This window comes from Schistocerca cancellata, chromosome 5, assembly GCF_023864275.1.
Source record: "Schistocerca cancellata isolate TAMUIC-IGC-003103 chromosome 5, iqSchCanc2.1, whole genome shotgun sequence".
NCBI classification, from domain to species: Eukaryota; Metazoa; Arthropoda; class Insecta; order Orthoptera; family Acrididae; genus Schistocerca; species Schistocerca cancellata.
The window spans coordinates 369,935,403-369,960,224 of record NC_064630.1 but is presented as its reverse complement, the minus strand read 5'-3'; the positions used below and the strand labels follow the sequence as shown (position 1 = coordinate 369,960,224).

The window sequence follows — 24,822 nt, the reverse complement described above, 5'->3', positions numbered from 1 at the left end:
ATTGATCATGATACCTTTGCTCTAATGCACATATGATGGAATTTTCTGACTGCTGTATGAATGAACCCAAGTTTCTGCATATTTCTGCTGTGAAAACATTATGTCTGAACATGATTGTTTTAGATTAATGACACTGGTGGAGCTGTTTACATTTGGCCAGAAGGTACATTAGAAAGTACTCACATATTAATGGCTAAGTGACCCATATGCAATGTAAAAGAAAAATTGCATATTTAAAGAAGTGAAAATTTAATGTAGCAAGAAGAGGGAACTCCACAAATTAGTCTGAGGAGTTATTTGTAACATTTACTATTCTTTTGTTGTAAGCATTAGTTAAAGTTTTTAATGGACGTTATTTCATAATTATGTTATTCTAAACAGATTATTATGAAGGGTGGGAAATAAATAAAAAGTGAATGTCATTCTTTGGTAATTAACTAAATAGAACATGGCCAGATCAGTTAAGAATGATTTATCTTTCTCAGGTTCCTTGGGATTATATCAACCAAAACTATTTTCCAACATATATGTAATTCAGTAACAGAATGAGTCATTACTTGAGTCACAGAATACTGGTAAAATAAAACTAAATGAAATAAATAACTGAGAAGTTACTTCTTATGATATTACTTAAATTAATTACAGTGAAAAGATCCAAACTACTGTAGAACCTGTTTGTATTAAAACTTTCAGCTCAGCTTCAAGTCTATTGCAGATGAACCCACAGAACAGTGCCCTCACTCCTGGAGAACTGTTAAGGAAGAGTTTTTCAAGTGCAGATCAAGTGTTCATTGAATGAATGTTACAGTCCATTTTGAAGGAATTTTTATTATTAACCACTTATCTCATGTGGGTCTAAACATTGAAGTTAGGCAGAGTTCAAATAGCAACAATGATACACATGCAGTTCATGAACTGACAGCACAGATTGGTCTGACTGCTATTTTATGAGATGATGAAGTAACAAAAATATAAATGAAATCATAAAAAAATAAAATTTGTAATAACTGCCTGAACGTAAAGGAGAAAATTCTTGCAGTCAGTTCAAGAGAAGCCATGTCCCAGACAGCCAGTAGAGGTTTGTAAAAACTCCCAAAAAGGTGATAACATGTACAGAAAAGTATTAAAATGTTATTTAAAGCTGTTTTCATTGTACTCTGTCACACTGTAACATACCAAATAATTTTTGGTGTGTCTTCTGCATTGTAATCTGATTATTTGTAAATGTATGTTATGAGACGAATATATCACTATTTACTATTCATAGGTCATCTTTGCAAAAAGACAGGACAATGTTTTTGTTACAGTTTTCTGAAAGATGGAGTCTAGAGAACATATTAATAATTAATAATCTGATCGTCTGGCTGACATCCTCTCAAAAATTACATAATCTGTCAACTACAATTTTCATTCCAGAATGATCTTTTCCAACATATATGTAATTTAGCAGCTCATCAAATATGAAACACTTCATTTGAATAACAGCATCTTTTTGAGTGATATCCTCTGAGACCTGCTTAAAAATATGACTATGAGAAACAAACATTTATGATTTTCTGTCATAAATATGATAAATGTCATTAATTGTACAACTGGAAACTGCTTCATCTAATATTCAACCAAGAAAATGCACTGATATCAGTAACTATATGTATGTCTAACAGCTTTATATTTATTCCTTTATTCTTGAAGTGTTCATCTCAGACTTAAATATTGCCTCCAAGAGCTCACCTAATTAATGTGATATTCTGTCCATCATAGGATGTCATTTCTGATTTTGGTGACAAAACCGCCAAAACACAAAACCTATATTGTCTGTTTTTACTCTGCAATATAATTTGAAATAATATTCTCAAGCAATACTACATTTTGATACAATGTTTATCTTACACAACAATATGTAATAAGAGTGACATACACAACACACTCTCCTTAATTCTGTGATAATTTGTATTCATAAATTTATGGGCTAGTTAACTGACTATTTCTTTGCTACATACCAAGGCAACTTGGATCAGCTGTGCTGTTCCATTCCCCTCCTTTGCATTCAATAACCATCAAGCTGTGCTGTGCATCTGGTATAGTATAATGGTCATCACATTCGTAACGACAAACACTATGTTCAGGTAGTGTGCCAGGTGGGCTGCTTCCAAGAGTCTTACAGCTGAGACGACCATGCTCAGGGCTCATAGGCATTGGACATGCTGACATCTCTGGAAACATTATGAAAATTAAATGATCACTCACTCTGGTGACATATGTTTTGGGCAATTATATTTCTTGGTATTGCAGACACAGGTGCAAATGAATAGCCACTTAAACACTATCTTTCAAAATTGGAGATCACATCATTTGGCAGAAACAGAGTTTCTACTGAATCTCTGATCATTCTCATTTCCTCCAATTTAACACCTATTTTGCTAGATTAAATAGGATTCCCACTTAATCACTAATTTGTCTTATTCTTCCCCATTCTTTCCTCACTCGTACTGGATGAAGAAAACTGATTTTAATTCTTTGCATTTACATAGTTTTTTGCTGGTGAGTGTTTCTGCTGCTCCATGATTGAATAGAGATTTTTACCTTTCTAACTGAAATTACACTTTGAATATAGTTTTACTTATTATATTTGTTATTGTTGCTGTGGTCTTCAGTCTGAAGACTGTTTTGATGAAGCTCTTCATGCTAGAGTATCCTGTGCAAGCCTCTCCACCTCTGCATGAGTACCACAATTGAATCTGCTTACTGTATTGAAGCCCTTGTCTCCCATTACAATTTTTACCCCTCCCCCCCCCCCCCCCTCCTTCCGTAATCAAACTGACAATTCGTTGATGTCTCAGCATGGGTATGTTAACTGATGGTCAAACTGTATAAAAGCTTATAGTTTATTTTTTCTGCAATCTGATTCAGTGCCTCCTTATTTGTTATTAAAAATAGTGAGATAATCTTTGATATTCTACTATAGCCCTACATTTCAAAAGCCTCTATTCTCTTCTTGTCTGAACTGCTTATTGTCAATGCTTCACTTCTGTACAAGGCTGGACTTTGGACAGATACCTTCAGAAAAGACTTCCTAAGACTTAAATGATGTTAGATATTAACAAAATCCTCTTTTTCAGAAATATTTTATAGCTATTGCCAGTCTGCATTTTATACCCTCTATACATCAGCCATTATCAGTTACTTAGTGTCCAAATAGGAAACTCATCTCTTACTTTTAGTTTCACATTTCCTAATCTCATTCCATCAGCATCATCTGATTTAAATAGATTACATTCCATTAACTTTGTTGATATTTATTCACTTATTTAATCATAAGAGTATCAGTTAAACTTTATATAATAAAAATATGAAGTATGAACTGAAAGGAATTTCGTCTTGCCTACACAATAATGCTTTAAGTAACCTCACAACTTTTAGAGTACAATAAAGAGGAACACCTAGTTTGACTTACACATTATTACTGTTCTTATATTATATTTCTATTACATCTACTGATAAGTTTCAATGTTAAATACAACCAGTATTATGAAAAAAAAATAAGAATTGGAAATGAAGTATTTTCCCCATTTAGGTAACTTAGAAAATTTTGATAGGTTTTAAGGTAAATCTCATGTCATGCTGATCTCTCTTACCTTCACAGTGAGGAATTGGATGTGACCACATTAGTGAATCACCACATTCGATTCTTGAATGCCCCTTCAAAAAGTAGCCATGAGGACACCTCAAGTCACATGTGCTTCCCCAGACATTATCCATTGAGCAGTTTGCTATCAAGGTGCTGGGCAGAGATAGCACAGGACATCTTCTAACTGTAAAGTAATAGCAGTGTGTATTTTAGAAATAAAATGCTACAATAGTAGGCATTCCAGGGTAGAACAATAAATAAAACTGAGGAAATGCAACATCTTAGTTGTAAATGATTGATCTGTGGTACATAGTCACATGTAACACAAGAATATACAAAGTTTTGAGCTCCCCCCCCCCCCAACCCCCTTTTCCCTTATTTCTGGTTACGCACAACAAAAATTATTTATTTAAGCTATTGAAGGGGTCTTAATTTCTTAGTAGGTTATTCGTGATTCACTGTTCTTCTGGCATGCGTCTGAAATTCTTTCATTATGAAAAAGCTGAGGAATGGGGAAATGAAAGACGTGAACTAAAGAGAAATGAATCCAAATCCTTACTAGGGAGACACTCATCATGGAGTAAATGAATAATGAGCAACAACAGACAAGATAAACATGCTGGAATTTAAAAGTTGATCTGTATTTTTTAATTTTTTCTGTCAGACCTGCTACAGCTTTCCAGATTCAGTGGTGTGACAGCAAACGTGTTAAAGTATGAAGGCAAACATTGCCCTAAAGGTGAGTAACATTTTTACGGGCCTGTTGTTTGCTTAGCTATAAATGATTGGTTATCTTTGGACCAAGCATTATTTATACCTCACTTATGTTAGGTGGAAAAATGATGATATCCTTACTACTTGTGTACGCAATATGCTATCAGAGAGAGAAAAAGAAAGATGCAAGCATATGTATCTGGTACAAAGGTGCTTTATTATCAAAGCTACACAGTTCTGCATTAAATGCTGAAGCTTAGTATTGATCCAGACACAAAATATGTTATTTCTGCATACCATAGTTTCATATACACATTCCATGCCTCCCTTCCCCCTCTTTCTTTTCTTGCCCCTCCCTCCAATACCCCACCTTACTGCTGCCCTCCCAGCCCTCTTCCCACCTTCTTATCCATCATCAACACCTGCTCTGACAACCATACAATATACCCATAGCTCAAAAATGTTGACAAAAGGTTTGTTCTGTACAATATATAGTCAAGTAGAAAAATTTTTCGCTTTTGATGTGTGTCATTGTTCTCATTGCTATATTTGTAATCTTTAGTTCAAAGAATGGTGATGCAGCTTTCCACATTAGCCTGCCCTGTGCAAGTCTCTTCATCTCTGTCTAACTTCTGCAACCCTTATCTACTTGAACCTGCTTGCTGTAGTCAGGTCTTGTTCTCTTCCTACAATTTTTACCCGAACACAATTCATCCTTTATCAATTAGCCGATATTTATTGAGTACAAGTCACTAAGTACTACAAAATGCACATTAATTTTTAAGCAATTTTTTATAAAAAAAATAAAATTTTTACCATTTCTGTTATTAGATTTCAAAGCCAGAGTACAAAATATTCTTACTAGGGAACCTCCCCATCACACCAACCTCAGATTTAGTTATAAGTTGGCACAGTGGATAGGCCTAAAAAAACTGAACACAGATCAATTGAGAAAACAGGAAGAAGTTGTATGGAACTATGAAAAAAATAAGCAAAATATACAAACTGAGTAGTCCATTCGCAAGATAGGCAACATCAAGGAGAGTGTGAGCTCAGGAGCGCTGTGGCCCCGTGACTAGCATGAGCAGCTCTGGAACGAGAGGTCGTTGGTTCAAGTCTTCCCCCGAGTGAAAAGTTTAATTTTTTTTATTTTCAGACAATTATCATCTGTCCGTCCGTCCGTCCGATGCGAGGTAACTGCGCTGTAGTATGTATCCACAAGAAAACCTAAATCGGGCAAGGTAGAAGAATCTTTTTACCCATTCGCCAAGTGTACAAGTTAGGTGGGTCGACAACATATTCCTGTCATGTGACACACATGCCGTCACCAGGGTCGTATAGAATATATCAGACGTGTTTTTCTGTGGAGGGTTCGGTTGACCTACGACCTTGCGATAAAATGTTTTCGGTTCCCATTGGAGAGGCACGTCCTTTCGTCTACTAATCGCACGGTTTTGCCGTGCAGTTGCAAAACACAGACACTAAACTTATTACAGTGAACAGAGACGTCAATGAACGAAAGGACAGATCACAACTTTGCGAAAATAAATAAAGTAAACTTTTCACTCGAGGGAAGACTTGAACCAAGGACCTTTCATTCAACAGCTGCTCACGCTGACCACGGGACCACGGTGCTCCTGAGCTCACGCTATCCTTGGTGTTGCTTATCTTGCGCATGGACTACTCAGTTTGTATATTTTGCTTATTTTTTCATAGTTCCACACAACTTCTTCCTGTTTTCTCGATTGATCTGTGTTCAGTTTTTCAAGGCCTATCCACTGTGCCAACTTATAACTAAATCTGAGGGGGGTGCGATGGGGAGGTTCTCTTGTTAGTTTATAAAACCGAACTGACCTTTTCATTGCGATCGGGAGCGTTAATTATGTCGCACGTCTTGAAAGATTTAAATCATGACTGGTTTACCCACTGACACACTTGTTTCATTGTAGGTCATTTTACAGCTCCTTTCAGCTTGAATTCATGTTGAGTTTCACCCATCTTTCATCTGCTTCACTCTTTTCTCATATACACTTTAAATGGTTTATTTATCGAGACATCATGAGATTGCAATTGTGAAATAAGTCCTGACAGAATAACAACAAGTTCTATATTTCCCTGTCTCAGTTTCTCTTTCACAGAATTTTTCAAATGACTAGTAAAGTGATAGAGCACAAGAAGAGAACTCTTCTTGAATTAAGCACCTTTCCTTGTCTCCCATACTGTGTTAATCTTTAATTTCATACCAGCCGTGTCCATTCAGCCCTTGTAATGTATGTGAACAACTCCTGGCAGTATTTCAAAAGTTTTTATCATTGTTTTACATTTGAAAATGATCATTGGAATAAGTTTAGTATCATCAGCACAGCATGAAAGGACAACAGTGAAGTGTATTTTTTCATGTCAACTTGTTTTTATAGATACAGTTTTAGCAGCGTTCATGGCAACAGCTCTGTTACTCAGCACATCAAATGTCAGATGAATTTCATCCAGATTTGCTATTTGGCTTAGTTCCACACTAATTTTCTTTCAATGTTGCAAAAGATAATATTTTCTCTTCATGCTCTTGTGGCATTTTCTGAGATATTTTGGTTTTGGTTCTCATGCTAAGTCCATGACACTTCACAAGCCTCGAAGTCTGTCACATTCCACTGTAGAGCCAGCTTATGAATGCGTATTTGAATCATTTTTGACAACACAAATCACTGACAGTTCAGTTCACTGGCACTGTAGACTGCAATGATGCATCATAGGCTGGACAGTGTTCTGGGTTTGTGTAGGTGGTGTGGGAAAGACAGTGTTATCAATCTTGTGAATCCCCGCAACTCACGTTCATAGCGTTGGTGCACGGCTGGTGGCAGTTGAATTCAGTGTTGCCAGATAGAGATAGGTTTCCCGCGACATTGAATATATGGCCATTTTTAAGACTGGCAGGAATTTAAATCAAACACCAAAATTTTTATATTAATTTCGAGTATAAGATGCGCCTGAACTTGGAGACAATTTTTTGAAGAAAAAAGTGCATCTTATAATAGTCCATAAAATATGGTCTCCTTTGATCCCTTGGGATGTGTCCTGTCAATCTGCTGTGTGTGCAAGACACGTACACGGTACTGTGTTCAGGCAATAATAGTATGGCACCTCACATACAGTATCATCAGTCTCATCCTAGATGGCACATGTACGAGGAACTACTTTGTGATCTTACTAAAGACATTCACATGGGCCATTCATCTATCAGTACTTACATCTGACAATATGCTGATATTGCCATTATTTCAGCCTGAATTTTCCATTGTTCGAATGGTTATGTCTGTCACCATAGGGAGTGCTTCTACCAGAACTATTTGATTCATCTACCAAATAGATCACTGGATGACATTCATATGCAGGACGCATGATTTAAGCAACTGCATGCTGAGACTCAGCCAATTCCAGTTATTGTAGTCCAGGTTCCAGCAGTTCTCAGACATTTATCACTCTGCTATCACTCAACACTCAACACTGTAATTCTTTGCTGTTGCCCACTATTTATCTGTAAGTTTCGACCAATATAGTCATTGGACAGTTTATGCAGAGTGCGTAACATTATTCCAAATGATAGTGAAACTGCTTACATGGTGAGAGACTGAACTCGACCTATCTGAACTTCAGTTAGATAGAAATTATCAACTGTGTTAGGTTAGATTAGGTTCATCAGTCAGACACCTGCTCACAAAAAAAGGCTGAGTATAGATTTTACAATGTATTTTCTTTTAAAATATGATTGTTATTGTACTTGTGTGTTGTCACTAATGATTTTATCTCTGAGATTTTTGCCTAGTGAAGACTGTGTGTCTAGTATGTCAGCAGGCTACTTCCACTTAATAACATATACCTGCGGCAGGAGGTTCGCTTGCTGTTACCTCTATGTTGGATACATATCGTAGGTGTATACAACACAGTTAATCACTTATAATAGTCAAATTTTACTGTAAGGCTTTTTCTCCCTGATTCCATTCAGTACTGCCTCATTAATATGTTATACAGTCTTCTCATTTTGAGCACCACATTTCAAAAGTTCTGTTCTCTTGATACCCCTCATGTTTAGACTACTTACACTTCAAACTAACTTTCAGAAAATACTTCCTAACACTTAAATTTATATTGGATGTTAACATATTTCTTTCTTTCATAAAACCTTTTGTTGCAACTGCGAGTCTCATTTTCTTATTTTTCCTTCTGCATTACCTGATTCAGTTCAGTTATTTCTATTACTTTTCTTTTACACATGTTAATGTTAATCATACAACATCTTTTCAAGGCACTACCCACTCCATTCAACTAAATCTTCACACTCATTTGCCATCTCCAAGTTTTTATTTCAACTCCCTGAATTTTAATTCTCTTTCGAAATTTCTCTTTAGTTTCCTTTACTGCCTGTTCAGTGCACATACTGAATAGCATTGGGGAAAGGCTACAAGGGTGTCTCACTCCCCTACTACCTACTGCCCTCATTATGTTTTTACATCATGTTAGTCATACTCCATGGATTGTGTGAAGAATGGTCTCTGGGATGTGGAAAGTAGTCAAACCATATGTTTTATTGAAGTGGAATACAATGAAATGACTTGATGTTACAAAAGACTACTTGCTGTTTCCAATTATAAAATAATCTAAAATACTACATCAATGAGTTTATGTGAAGAGACTCACTGTATTTTAATCATGCTACTTTCAGAATTTCAAAGAGTGTATTCCAGTCACTGTTGTCCAAAGCTTGATGTCTGCTAGACATTTTTTCCATTGGGCATATACTTCAAGGTATATTAATCCGATTTTTTGAAAGAGGGTAGTCCATTAGATGACGACAGGAAAAAAACTGAAATATTCACTATTTTATAACGAAGAGTGTGTCTTGTTGGTTCACTTGATATATATAGAAAGAAGTAAAATCCATTTTATAATTTATGACTAACCTACAACACTGTAGCGGTAACGGCATTTCTGCAGCACCCTTCGACGATACAACATGCGTACAACTACGGTGTGATCACCCTCTTCAGCCAGAGTTCCAGGCTTTGGTCCATGAACCCAGTCCAGCATGAGCTCTGTCAGTGGGAACACTGGGCTGAAATCAGAATTCACAAAATAAATTACTCAAGATTACCAACTTCTAAGCTGTCTCAGAGAAAATATCTTCTATTTGGGAAGTCTGAGACTATAACTGATGCATTCGCTGATGGGAGCGACCGTAAAGGGTTCTGCCATTTATGGTTGCCCCATTAAGCTGTCGCACTGACTGTCAGCTTGGATTGTGTGAATAGCATGTTATATTGTTAAGCACACAAAGTACTGAAAAGACATCTTATAGCACACATACAGAACAATAAATTTAAACCTGATTTGCCAATGGACACAATGTTATAATGTAATGTAATGTACACTGATGACCATCTACTTTATGACCATCTACTTAAAAATATGTTGGTCTACTTCTAGAGCGCAATTCAGCAGCGATTCTGTGTACTATGTATTCGACAAGTACTTGAGAGGTTTCCAGAGGTTTATGGCACCAAATACCTGAGCATAGGTCATACTCTTTCCATAATATTTACAGACTGTTGGTTTGTCAGCACAGAGCTGGCACCCGATAGCGTCCTAGATTGGTTTCATCGAATTCTGATAAGCCGAATTTGATGGCCAAGACGTCAACGAGAGTACACTATCATGCTCCTCAAATCAATGCAGCACGATTCAGGCCTTGCGACACGGACAGTTATCCTGCGGGAAGATGTCATAACTATTGGGGAGGACATCATGCACAAAGGGCTACAGGTGTTCCCTATTAATGTCTATGTAGTCCGTAGCTGTCATGGTGCCTTCGATTACTACTGCAGATCCCATGGAAGCCCACAATGCTGCTCCCACCAACCTGCATCCTTGTGCTGGCTGCTTGTTTGTAGAAGCCGTTTACCTGGATAACAGCGTATCTGAACACGACCACCGACCTGGTTTAACAATAAACGGGATTCATCCGACCAGGTGTCACGATTCCATTGATCCGTGGTCCAATCTCGATGATCCCGCGCCCACAGTAATCAAAACTGACGATGTTGTTGGGTCAGCATGGAAATGCGTAGGGGTCCTCTGCTGCGGAACACTGTGTTAAAATCGAGCACTGAACGGTGTGCTCCAAAACACGTGTGCCGCTGTATTCTGTCGTCAAATCTGCTACAGATCGCCGCCTAAGCCGTTTTAGAGAGCGGGCAAGCCTCATATCCCTACGTTCTGTGATGAGGTAGGGACGTCCAACTTCTTGTCGCTCACTCGTGTTTTCAGCATTCCTCAACCACTTTCCACAGGTGCTCACGACAGTAGCACGCGATTAGCCGACCAGCTTCGCCGTTTCCGAGGTGCTCTCTCCCAGGCACTGGGCCACAGCATTTTGGCTTCTGTCAAAGTCACTTAAGATGGCGCATTTCCGAATTTGCGCCACTTATTGTCATTAGAATGATTCCTCATTCGTCTCTGCTCTGCTCACATACTTTTACCGCATCATGTGCCCTCCGCGCCACCAGGCAGCATATAACCTTGCGGTGGGCAGTGGTCACAATGTTTTGTCTCATCAGTGTACAATGTAATACATCTCTCTCCTCTCCTCCACTTGCCACGGTGTGAGGAACGGCCAGTGTGTATAGTTAACCAAAAGTCGCTATTGCATACCTTCTTATTCATCCTCTAACAGAAGTTATTTTCAAGTTTCCTCTATCCTCTCGTCTGATCTCCCATTTTTTCACCCGTACTGACCGTTTTTTTCTTGTCGTGCTGACCAGTGCTGCAGCATATAATGCAGTTTCTGCACAGTAATCAAGAACTGATAATTTCCTATTAGCACTTGCCACCATAATAACTTTTTCCCTGTGCCTGTACTTTGTGGCCAATGCAACAACGCGCGACTTTTCCTGTTTGCTTTTGCACGCGCTTTATTGTACGCCTTAAGAAACGTGTAAATGTGCACAAGCTGTCCTGTTAATGTTTTTGCTACTGTTATCACCCAGTCCTGATCAAAGTAATGCAAGAATGAAAAGTTTATATTTGCATCACATGCGCATGTTATAATCGTTGAGTGAATTTTTACTTTTGTTATATGTATAGTATACATCGGAACTTAATGTATATTGTTAGCTGTCTCAAGTGGAAGAAGTGCTATATTGGTGCCACACAATTTTTGCAATTTTGACTCTGGTAAACTGACACTGTTGTGTTCATTTTTGGGACGCTAGAGCAAATGGTGTCACAAATTCAGCCAACTGTAAGTAAAAAGAAATCCATACAATTCTTACGTTTATCTACGTATATAAACTGACTACTGGATTTTCTATTGGCTGAGACCACGTGTGCCGCAAAGGTCCGATTCGATATTCAAGCTTTTAACATTTTGCTGTTCGTGTCATTTTCGCATAATCTTTCATTGATTGTGTCAGTACTCTGCATGATTAAAGGCGTATTTTTTTTAGAATTTCAGTCTGTTACGAATATTGTCTATAACATAATATCACAGCAAAACAGTGTTTATCATTTACAGTTACTGTAAATAATTGTTATATCGTGACATATTAGTTGTCTCTTTAACAGGGCGGTGTATTATCAAAATTTTTCGTCAAGTAATGCCATCGTCGAATTGTTAGTGATCATAACTTCAAAATCTTTTCTGAAAAACAGAAAATTTATGTCACGTTTTATGTCGTCATAATAGATATATCGTTTTGGTTGTTAACGCTTCAGTTCTTAAAGGCAACTGGCAATGCTTGTACCATATCAGACCCATAAATTAAAAGAGTATCAGCAAGATTAGTTGTTCACTTAATGTTCCATAAAATACTGCAACAAACACAATGTAGCCTTCCCTTGTGTATACTGTCCTTGGTCAGCAGATGTGTTCGTTGCTGTTCATAAGCGGCTGGAAAAATTTAGGAATTTGTGGTAAGGTCCTATGGGACCAAACTGCTGAGGTCACCGGTCCCTAAGCTTACACGCTACTTAATCTAACTTAAACTAACCTACGCTAAGGACAGCACACACACCCATGCCCGAGGGAGGACTCTAAGCTCCGACGGGGGGAGTAAGCGGCTGGAAATCTCGTTGACTACAATCAGACGCTGGAAGTTTCTGCAGATCGGCGTGTTGAGGAAGCTACCGAGAGTCGTGTACTGGCATCAGAAATATCAAAGGTAGAAGAGACAATATCCTGTGGATACGGTCTCTTCTACAGCAAATACAGGATCTATCACTGCTTGATCATTTGACTGTGAGTGGTGTGTCAGTGGTAGGTCTAGGCACCCTGTAAAGATGAGGCAGGGACCAGGGAGAACTCAGGGCGTTATAACCACCCCATAACGAACAAGTTCGGAGTGCTGCCTTTCACTGAAACTGTAGATGAGCCAGTGAGACTCACTTCAACTGTCAGCAAATGTGTTGTGTCCCATATCGAGTGGAGGCAAACACAATAGTTTGACGTCTATTACTCGCCGACAGTTCACAAGTACGATAAATAATCTCAGAAGGGCGTGAGAAATAACACTAGGTGCACCCAGTGATTGTGCCTGGGACCATCATGCAACATTTTGAAGAAACGATTCCGGTACCCATTGATGGAACAGGGAGCAACGAACTGCAGATTATGGCACACGTTCGGTCAAATGATGCCTGTCTGAGCTCCGAAGTCGTATCTGGATCATTCCAGCGACTGGCAGAGAAGGTTGAAAATACCAGCCTTGCTCAAGGAGTTTCAACGAAACTCGCTCTCTGCAGCATTGTCCCAGAACTGATCGTAGCTCTCTGGTTCTAAGTCAAGTGGAAGGCTTGAACCAGAAACTGCAAAGGTTATGTGACAAGCTAGGCTTCGACTTCCGAGACTTGCGCCATAGGACTGAGAACTGCATTGCCCTCTAAATCGGCCAGATGTGCGTTACGCATCAGAGGCTGCTACCAAGGCAGCTGACTGTGTGTAGGGTGCACACAAAGTTTTCTTTAGAATGAGCGACTCTATCCAGTCCAGATAACGGTAGCTGTAGGAGACACCGAAGTATCAGTGAAAGATACAAAGAAATGCCCCCATCCCCACCCCACCACCCTGCCCGCCAACGAGCGAGAATACACTCCTGGAAACTGAAATAAGAACACCGTGAATTCATTGTCCCAGGAAGGGGAAACTTTATTGACACATTCCTGGGGTCAGATACATCACATGATCACACTGACAGAACCACAGGCACATAGACACAGGCAACAGAGCATGCACAATGTTGGCACTAGTACAGTGTATATCCACCTTTCGCAGCAATGCAGGCTGCTATTCTCCCATGGAGACGATCGTAGAGATGCTGGATGTAGTCCTGTGGAACGGCTTGCCATGCCATTTCCACCTGGCGCCTCAGTTGGACCAGCGTTCGTGCTGGACGTGCAGACCGCGTGAGACGACGCTTCATCCAGTCCCAAACATGCTCAATGGGGGACAGATCCGGAGATCTTGCTGGCCAGGGTAGTTGACTTACACCTTCTAGAGCACGTTGGGTGGCACGGGATACATGCGGACGTGCATTGTCCTGTTGGAACAGCAAGTTCCCTTGCCGGTCTAGGAATGGTAGAACGATGGGTTCGATGACGGTTTGGATGTACCGTGCACTATTCAGTGTCCCCTCAACGATCACCAGTGGTGTACGGCCAGTGTAGGAGATCGCTCCCCACACCATGATGCCGAGTGTTGGCCCTGTGTGCCTCGGTCGTATGCAGTCCTGATTGTGGCGCCCACCTGCACGGCGCCAAACACGCATACGACCATCATTGGCACCAAGGCAGAAGCGACTCTCATCGCTGAAGACGACACGTCTCCATTCGTCCCTCCATTCACGCCTGTCGCGACACCTCTGAAGGCGGGCTGCACGATGTTGGGGCGTGAGCGGAAGACGGCCTAACGGTGTGCGGGACCGTAGCCCAGCTTCATGGAGACGGTTGCGAATGGTCCTCGCCGATACCCCAGGAGCAACAGTGTCCCTAATTTGCTGGGAAGTGGCGGTGCGGTCCCCTACGGCACTGCGTAGGATCCTACGGTCTTGGCGTGCATCCGTGCGTCGCTGTGGTCCGGTCCCAGGTCGACGGGCACGTGCACCTTCCGCCGACCACTGGCGACAACATCGATGTACTGTGGAGACCTCACGCCCCACGTGTTGAGCAATTCGGCGGTACGTCCACCCGGCCTCCCGCATGCCCACTATACGCCCTCGCTCAAAGTCCGTCAACTGCACATACGGTTCACGTCCACGCTGTCGTGGCATGCTACCAGTGTTAAAGACTGCGATGGAGCTCCGTATGCCATGGCAAACTGGCTGACACTGACGGCGGCGGTGCACAAATGCTGCGCAGCTAGCGCCATTCGACGGCCAACACCGCGGTTCCTGGTGTGTCCGCTGTGCCGTGCGTGTGATCATTGCTTGTACAGCCCTCTCGCAGTGTCCGGAGCAAGTATGGTGGGTCTGACACACCGGTGTCAATGTGTTCTTTTTTCCATTTCCAGGAGTGTATTAAATGGTTAACAGTAGAAGCATTCGCAAAGAAGTGCCGGAGTTCGAAGTGTACCTAAAAGGAAATGAAGCTCACATAATACTGACAAAAAAACCGACTAAAACCCGAGATCCACGAAAAACGAGATTTTTGGACAAAATTTAAGCGTTTGCGAAAGGATACGCTAATGAGAAATGGAGGTGATGCATTTTTCGCAATAGACAAGAATCTCAAAACCACTGCATGCGATATTGTTTGAGCGAGACACAGTGTCAATAAACTTGTAACTGAATTTTCCTATCGACTCGATGTAATTGAAAACTGTTGAGGAAACCTCAGTTAGCTAGTATGTAAGTTCCCCAGTCATGCTATAATCATCCGTAAGTCAGTTTGGGTAATTACCGTCTTTTTAGATGTGCGCGTGAAAAGACATCCTGAGAAACATCTAAAAGCCTCCTCTGAAAGCTACCTAGAACAGACAGTTCGGAGTCCCAACTTTATAGAAATACATTAAATCTAATGACAGCAAATATACTGATCTCTTTGACGATCTTCACATTCAAACTGGTATCAGTAACCATGAGGTAGTTGTAGAAACAATGATTACAAAAGGTAACTAAAGCAAGTTCAGTTAACTACATAAAGAGGCGATAGTATCATATGTCCATGAGGAACTTGAAACTTTTACCTCGGGACAGGGCCATGTGGAGGAATTATGACTTGAGTTTAAAAGAATAATTAACAAAGCGCTGGATAGATATGTACACAGTAGAACAGTTCCTGATGAGAAGGACCCTGCATGGTATACAATCATCGTAAAGAAACTTCTACAGGAACAGAGACTACTGCATACTAGATGTAAAACAAAGTATAGGGGTACAAATAGAGAGATGATATACGCATTGCGTTTGGTTGTCAAGAGGGCAATACTTGAAGCCTTCATCGGCTACTGTAGCAGAATATTATCGAATGATATCTCAAAAACCCGAAGAAATTGGGAGGATATGTAAAGGTTGTAGTGGCACCACAGTTAGTGTTCAGATACTCATGGACGAGACAGAAACTGAAATTTCCGTAGCAAAGCAAACGCAGAAATTCTTAACCCCGTTTTCAAACGTTCCTTCACAAAGGAAAATCCAGAAGCACTGCCCCAGTTTCATTGACGTACCAATACAAAGGTAAGCGAAATAGATATTAGTGCCATTGGCGTTGAGAAACAGTTGAAGTCGTTAAAACCGAGCACAGCTCGAGGGCCTGATAGAATCCCTGGCAGATTCTGCACCGAATTTTCGGGTATGTTAGCTCCTCTTTTAACTAAAGTATACCGAAGATCCCTCGACCTCTGTCATGTGGCTGGAAGAAAGCACAGGTCATACCAATTTATAAGAAGAATTATTAGAAATGATCCACAAAACTGCCGTCCAATATCGTTGACATCCGTTTGTTACAGAATATTAGACCATCTTCTCAACTCAAATGGGATGAGATATCTCCAACACAGTGACCTTCTCTGTGGCAAGTAGCATGGGTTCCAAAAACATCGATCATGTGAAACCCAACTCGCTTTTTTTCTCACAGGACATCTTGTAAGCCATGGAGCAAGGTAGTCAGGTACAGATGCACTGTTTCCTGACTTCTGAAAGGCATTTGACTCTGTGACACTTGTACGCTTATTATCTAAAATACGATCATGTGGGGTATCAAGTGAGATTTGTGAATAGAAGGAAGATTTTTTGACGCGGAGGACACGGCATATAAACTTATTTGGAGTATCACCGACAGATGTGGAAGTAACTTCAGATGCGTCCCAGGGAAGTGTTTTGAGACCCTTGCTGTTCATGTTATATGTTAATGACCTTGCAGACAATATTAATAATGACCTCAGACTTTTCGAAAATGATGTAGTTATCTATAATGAGACATTGTCTGAAAAAAAAGCTGCACAAATATCCAGCCGAATGTCGATAAGATGTCAAAATGGGGTGTCCATGTGGTGCAAAGACTGGCAACTTGCTTTAAATGTTCGGAAACGTAAAACTGTGCGCTTCACAAAACAGAAAAACGTAGTGCTTACCTCTATAAGGTCAATAAGTCACAAATGGAATCGGTCTGCTCACACAAATACCTTGGTGTAAAAATTTGTAGGGATATGAATCGGAATGACCACATAAATTCAGTCGTAGGTACAGCAGGCGGCAGACTTCGGTTCAGTGGAGGATTACTGCGGAAAAGTAGTCAGTCTACAAAGGAGAATACTTTCCAGTCACTCGTCCAACCTATCCTAGAATATTGCTCAAGTGTGTGGGACCCGTACCAAATAGGAGTGTCAGGGTACATTGAAAGAACAAAAGCAAGGACGGCACGAATGCTAAAAATGGTTCAAATGGCTCTGAGCACTGTGAGACTTAACATCTCAGGTCATCAGTCCCCTAGAACTTAGAACTACTTAAACCTAACTAACCTAAGTACATCACACACATCCATGCCCGAGGCAGGATTCGAACCTGCGACCGTAGCGGTCGCGCGGTTCCAGACTGAAGCGCCTAGAACCGCTCAGTCACCATAGGCCGGCGGCACGAATGCTCACAGGTTTATTTGACTCATGGGAGAGTTTCACTAAGATTCTAAAAGAACTGAACTGGCAGACGCTTGAAGATAGACGCAATCTATCTTGTGGAAACCTACTTAGAAAGTTTCTATAACTAACTGTGCGATGGATCTAAGAATATTCTACGAACTCCTATGTCTCGCCCGCTTAGGGATCGCGAAGACAAGATAAGAGTAATAAAAGTACGCACAGAGGCTTTTAAGCAGTCATTACTCTCACGCTTCATACGTGAATGGAACGAGAAGAAGCCCTAACAACTGACCCTCTGCCATGCACTTCACAGTGGTTTGCAGACTATAGAGGTAAATGTAAATGTAGATGTAGATGTAGATGTACAGGAGGTTGACAAAAATATGGAAACACCAAAATCGCAACACACCGCCATACCTAATACTGTGTAGGAAACCCGTCGCATTCAAAAACGCTTCCACTCTTCTCAGAATGGATAAATACGGGACTTGTATGGTTTTCAAGTGAATCTTATACTATTCTTACAGCAAAAAAGAGGCACGTTCAGGAAACGATGATGGAGGTGGGTAGCGATCACGCACCGCTCTGTCCAAAGTAGACCACAATGGCTTAATAATATGGAGATCTGGTGACTTCGGAGGCCAGGGTGCCTTGTGTTCACAAAACATGTCATAGTCGATGGGAGCTGTGTGAACAGGGGTGTTGCGGCCTGGAAGTCATCATCACCATTGGCGAACAAACATTGTACCATGGAGTGGACCTGATCAGCCAAAATGATCACATAATCTTTGGCAGTAATGCGACTTGGCAGAATAACCATGGGGAACATGAAATACCACAGTGTGACTGCCCAAATCAACCCCGAACCCCCGCCTTGTTTCACTCTTGGGATATAAACTCGGCCGGAAGTGGGAAACTGTTTGAAATAAGTCTCATCCGAGCAAACGACTTTCTTGCATTGCTCCATAGTCCAGGTTTTATGGCTTCGCTGATGAGTAGTTTTGGAATTCCAGGTCGCCATGTAATCCCCTGCCTATAGAGGGATTCACGAGTGCGATATTCATTTCTGCAGTGACTTTAGAGCTGTCGTCCTCTTATTTTTCGTCACAATATTCGTCAATGATCGTCTGTCACGATCACTCAATGCACACTTTCTTCCATGTTGAGACTTAGCGGGTGATATTTTGCCGCTTTACCTGTATGGAGTATAAAACTTCGAGAAGGTGCCTGTTGAAACGCACAGCATTCGTCTGTCTTGGTTGCGGTGGCACCTACCATACGAGCACCAACAATTTTCCCACGTTCCAATTCACTTCAGGTGCCTCGTGGTTCCGCCCTGAGGGTCGTGCTCTTTGCAATCGTCGTTAACCCTATAACGGCCTGTCTCCCGCCGGGCATCTCCGGCTCCCTTTTCGTTGACGATTTTGCCATCTATTGCAGTTCTCCACGGACTTATCTCATCGAGAGGCGTCTTCAGCGATGTCTCGGTCGTCTTTACTCATGGAACATCAACAGTGGCTTTCGTTTTTCCACTAACAAAACGTTTGTATGAATTTCTGGTGGCGCAATTGGTTTCTTCCACTGTCTTTAGATCTTGGGCCTATTGCTCTTCCGTTCGTTGAAACTACGAAATTCCTGGAGCTCATGCTCGATAGCAAACTTTCTTGGTCCTCCCACGTGTCTTACCTGTACGCGGTACCTCAGTGTCTAGTGGTACTTCCTGGGGTGCAGATTGAACCACCTTCCTTGGTTTGAACCGGTCCCTTGTCCGTTAGAAACTAGACTATGGGTGTTTCGTTTATGCATCTGCAAGTCCGTCCCTCTTACGCCGTCTCAATACTGTCCACCATCGCTGCATCCGTTTGGCTACTGGCGCCTTTTACACCAGCCCGGTTGAGAGTCTGTATGCAGAAGCTGTCGAACTACCGCTGTCCTACCGCCGTAACGTTCTCCTCAGCAGATATCCACGCCGTTTGTCTGCCATGCGTGGCCACTCGTCCTATGCCTCCTTCTTCGATGACTACTTTGATCGCCAGCATGGGGTGCGTCCGTCTTCCTTGTTACCTTCTGGAGTTCGCCTTCGGATCTTGCTCCGCCAGCTTAACTTCACGTTACCTGCAACTTTCCCGGTGGGTGTGAACCCTTCACCATCCTGGCTTCGTGCGGCGGCCCATATTCGCCTTGGCCTTCATTCGATTCCTAAGAACACTACTCCAACCTCGCTGTATCGCCTTCAGTTTCACGACCTTCGCATGGAATTTCGCGATAGTATCTTTGTGTACACGGACTGACCGTGGGTCGGGTGTGCCTTCGTCATTGGCACCCGTGTTTTTCGATATCGGCTTCTGAAAGCTCAGTATTTAGAGCAGAGCTCTTCGCCCTGTGTCAGGCCGCACAGTACATCGGGAGAAACAGGCTTTTTAATTGCGTCATCTGCTCTGACTCTCTCAGCACCCTTCAAAGCCTCTGTACGCTACACAACGTCCACTGTTCAGTGCAACGGGTCCAGGAAAGCTGTTACTTGCTCACTCTTGATGGAGCCACTCTGATGTTTATGTGGGTCCTGTTCACGTCGGTCTGACGGGAAACGAGGTCTTTGACGCAGCTGTCGAGGCTGCAGTCCTCGTGCCTCAGCCCGCTACTTCTTACATTCCCTCCGATGATCTCTGTGTTGCCGTCTATCAGCAAGTGGTGTCACTTTGGCATTACCACTGGTGCTCCCTTCATGGGAACACGCTCCAGGTTATTAAGCCTCCCGCCGCGACTTGGACGGCTCCTCTTGACCCCCTCGCCGCGAGGAGATAATTTTAACTGGGTTACATGTTGGGCACTGTCTTTTTAGCCATCGCTATTTGTTAAGTGCCCCCCCCCCCCCCCAGCACTTTGTGCACATTGCGCCCAACCTTTGACTGTCCACGATTTCCTGACGGAATGCCCTATTTTTAACCGCTTACATTTCCGTTTGTATTTGCCGTCTGAGTTATAGGCCGTTTTAGCGAACGATGCTCGGGCTGTCACCGCGTTTTTACTTTTTATCGGCCGTAGCAATACGACGAAGGCCATTTAATTTTTAGTTCTGGACCTCCGTTTCTCTATGGCGTATTTTATAAACCTTTCTCCACGTCCGTGTTTTTAGCTGTATTCTCTTCCGTCGATTGGGATTGACGAGTAGTCGTTTTTAACTACTCTCTTTGTCTTGTGTTCTACAGCTTTGACATGGGCGCGTATGACCCTAATTGTTTTTTTTTTCGTCCTAAAACAAAACAAAACTAAACACTTAGCTCAGACGTAACGTTACACGGAACATTGTTCTGATCACGACTGACAACCGAAACGTATTGAGGCCATTGCACAGTTGCCGTTTTCGGTCAAATACAACAGCGCAACCTGCGGGATTCGCTAGTATTTGCATTTATGTTCAAGCATGCATTTTCACGGTGTTTATATATTTCTGTCGAACACCTGTACGTACAGGGTGAATACGAACGCTGCCAACAAAATGTGGGAAGTTGTTCAAGGATGTTTTCTGAGTGTTTTGCCACAAGGGACTGCTGGTGTCTGGCGACTCGTTAGCGAGTAGTTGTATTTCGTTTGATTTCTTACCAGCAGAGTGCCATAAATTGTGAACTGTTCCATAGAAATTTGTCCAGGCATCACGCTTCCTCTTATGAGTAAATCTGCGTTGTATACACTGCATAACTTAACTTTCGCCTTACACCCTCCACAGTCTCACAAAACGCAATTGCGGTGGAGGCCATCTGATCCCGAGAGTCGGTCCTTTTCGTCCTACACTACAACAACAAGGTCGTGCACTCAGTTTTTGTTCTACGTCTTATCCTTACACTCCTGCACAGTTTAAACGGGTAATACTCTATTAAAATATCCAAAACTCGATTTTTTTGGCTAAAAATGTTCTCTGGGATGTCTACTTTCTTGTAGTGTTCATTCAAAGTTCGCCAGGAACTCCGTTATCGAGTTATATGCAGATTTGTGAAAAGTGCCTCCGAAAACTATTCACGTCGGGAAAAAAAATACTCGAGGTCGCAGCCAATGTGGCAGCATGTAATTTCAACGACAGCCTAACAAGCATTTAGGATATTATGGAAGTGCTTGGACTTGAGACCGGATCAGCCTGTTACAATTTCTGCGCTACAGCAGACGAAAAGGGTATCGAGCGGGCAGACCTGCAGTTGACAGAAGCCCGCAGGACAATCATGGCCACGAAGATGATGGATGGGGACCTCGCTTTGGATCTGGAAGGATTGTTGTGTGGTCCAAGGCTCACTGGCTGGAGATATGTTTAGCTTAACTACAAAAAAATGTAACCCAAAACTTTAAACTTTTTATCGAAACCGTATTTTTCAAATTGGTGGGAAACATAACTTGTCAAAAGTACATACGATTTTGATCAGAATTTGATGTTGATATTCACAATTCAATTATCTGTCAGCATACACAGCCATATTGCTGTATCTTCGATGGTCTATTTTCGATCCACACTTTTGCCTCTATTTTTTGGGCGAAGAAAATGAAATTTTAATCACCCTGTCACTAATATGTTAACATTTTGTTTCAGTTATCCTATGTACGTTGATAGAAAATATATTGACAATGACATATTCAAAATTATTTTGATACAGATCCAATATGAGGACTTTTGGAATTCTCGCAATGTTCCAGTAGCAAGAGGTCCTTCCACCTGAAGCAGTGGTTACAGAGAGGATCCGATGTGGACACAAAAGTGATTTCTTAAGACAAAGATGTAAGGAAAAAAGTATATCATCAATTTAGCATAACTTATTATTTTACTTGAAAATAGTCACGAAAAATCTCCTATTTGCCACGCGTCCGAGCAAGACTACCCCCTTAACAAGAGGGAACGAGTCGATGTGTAGGACGTGACCGAAGTGCCACCGTTCCTAGACTCGGCCTACTCGCGAAACTAAAGCAGAAAGGAAGGAAGCCAGTATAGCACTGCCATCAATAGCGGCGCCTTGATTTTTGACGTATGCAACCCTCAACACTGGCCTCATACTGGATCCGATTCTGATCTCTACATGTGTTTCCGTAAGAGCGTGCAAAAATTGAACAGGAGACGGACGATGCTCCACTGAGCAATTTGAGGTAGGGAACCTGGGTTCAGAGAAGCCATCTTAAGGAGATAACAGGAATAAAATCACAGTACTGTGTACTTTTTTTATTTACGTTAGTTACAATAAACTGCAAATATCGTCATTGACACAATGAACTTACCATTTGTAGTGTATCTTATAACATGTGCTGAAACTGACGGCCAACAACCTCAATGCACGCATAACATTGGTGAAGAAGGTTCTGACGCACCCTAATGAATATGCCTGGTGTGTTTAAAATCACAACACAGGTAGCTACAATTCTGGCAACTAACTCCCTCTCCATATCCACTGGGGTCTCATACGCAAGTGACTTTAGATATCACCTTTGGAAATAATCAAGGGGGTTCAGGTCAGGTGACGTCACAGGCCATTTTCTTTGCAGGAAATAAAGAATATACATGTAAATAAACAGGACAGTACCTGTAAATTTGTCCGCATATTAGTTGTAAATAAGCTGGAAGACAGTAATCCTAGACAAAGCGGCAGACGAGTTTACTTCCATATCTCCTTAACCTGGCTTCTCCGACCCCAGGTTCCCTGCCTAAAATTGTTCAGTGAAGTATTCTCTATGTCCTGTTACATTTTTGCACGCTATTACGGAAACTCCCTGTATAGTTCGTTCCAAATTACTTTAGGATTGACTGTTCGGCATGAGCACATGGAGGTGCGGGGCAGAATTACCACGTCCCGCACGGAACACGTGAGTAATCTTACATCTCGTTCAACTCGTTCACACAGACGAACTGTTCGCGTTATAAATTTAGAGTCTGCATCAATGTGACCAGGGAGAGCTGCAATATTTTTTCACTTTAGTTTTATTTGCAGAAATACATTTTTGAGATATTATACGGACATTTTACGAAAATGCATTTTGTGACAACGTAACTGAATTTTAGACGTGTGGAAAACTTTTTTGTTATTCAAGTTAGATGGAAACATTAAGCCACTCATATTATTCAAGTTAGATGGACAAATTAAGCCACTCAAATTTTAAGGATACATCAAATTTTCATCTACTCTAAACCGAAACTCTCGCAGAGTTTTCTGACGCGAGATAATTTCAGTTAAATGTGACACACTATTGGACTGGTCGCACGTCAAGTAGGCTACTAACAAGGGACACTCCCTATCGTACCCCTGTCAGATTTAGTGGTAAAAATGCCCTGTGGATAACCCGTCATAAACTGAACACACATAAAGCATGAAAACATGAAGGAGGTGTTCTGAACTGAAAAAAGAAGAAAAATAGAAACAGTGAACGGTCAAAGCTGAAGATGTGTGACACCGAGCTAACAGCCAGAACAACGATGTCGTGGTTGTGTGGTCACGGTGTTCGACTCTGGAGCGGGAAATCCGTATTCAAATCTCCGTCCTGCCCCATTTTTTTCAGAAAATTTGAACTTCTCGTTCGGTAATTGACGTGTCGGTTCTCCTTCTGTAGCCTTGGCAATTGTCGTACTATACAGTTTCGCAAACTCTCTACACGTGTTTGGAAAAACAACAAACGCTCTTTGACCACCAAAATTCTTGTATATCAAACTTGGGTCCTCAGCATCCTTTTGTATGCATCGGAAACATGAACTACCTATGCCAAACAAGAACGTCGCCATAATGCTTTCCACATGCGGTGCCTGGGATCCATTCTCGGAGTAACGTGGAAGGACCGAGTGATCAACGAAGCAGTGCTATCTAAAACTAACTGCAACAGTATTTCAGCTATCTTGAAGCAGAGACGACTCCGCTGGCTGGGACACGTCCACCGTATGGATCCTGATAGATTACCACGTGAGGTGATGCTTGGAGAGATCTCTACAGCCAAAAGACCTGTAGGACGTCCTGTATTGAGGTTCAAGGACTCCTGTAAACGAGATATGGAGAGCTTTGGAATCGACACAAACAGATGGGAGGCACGGGCTAGCATGAGACCAGAGTGGCGTGATGATATATCATGTGGAATGTCGAAGCATGATGAAGGCTTGTTAGACAGATTAAGGCAGAAAAAGCTTCGTAATGCTACCACTGCTCCTGCCTCAGCAGCCAGATACAATTGTGACAACTGCGGAAAGAGATGCCGTGCTGCCATTGGCTTGACAAGTCATATGAAAAAATGCAACCCATAAACACACAGACACTGCAACAATCATCTACCAAGTTGTCGTGGCCAATATATATAGAATATGAGTCATTGGTGAGAATCTATTACCGCCGCAAGTAAATGTGATGACCAG

General features: G+C 41.7%; 1 protein-coding gene across 1 annotated transcript in view; it reads right to left on the bottom strand.

Moving 5' to 3' along the window:
* LOC126188543 (neurogenic locus notch homolog protein 3-like) overlaps nucleotides 1-24,822 on the bottom strand; it is a 136,666-nt gene that overhangs the window by 67,112 nt on the left and 44,732 nt on the right. The window contains exons 5-7 of the mRNA XM_049930143.1: nucleotides 9,298-9,449; nucleotides 3,636-3,812; nucleotides 2,001-2,213 (exon numbers count right to left, since the gene is read on the bottom strand). Coding sequence (XP_049786100.1) covers nucleotides 2,001-2,213; nucleotides 3,636-3,812; nucleotides 9,298-9,449 — 542 coding nt within the window. The remainder of the gene's footprint in view (nucleotides 1-2,000; nucleotides 2,214-3,635; nucleotides 3,813-9,297; nucleotides 9,450-24,822) is intronic.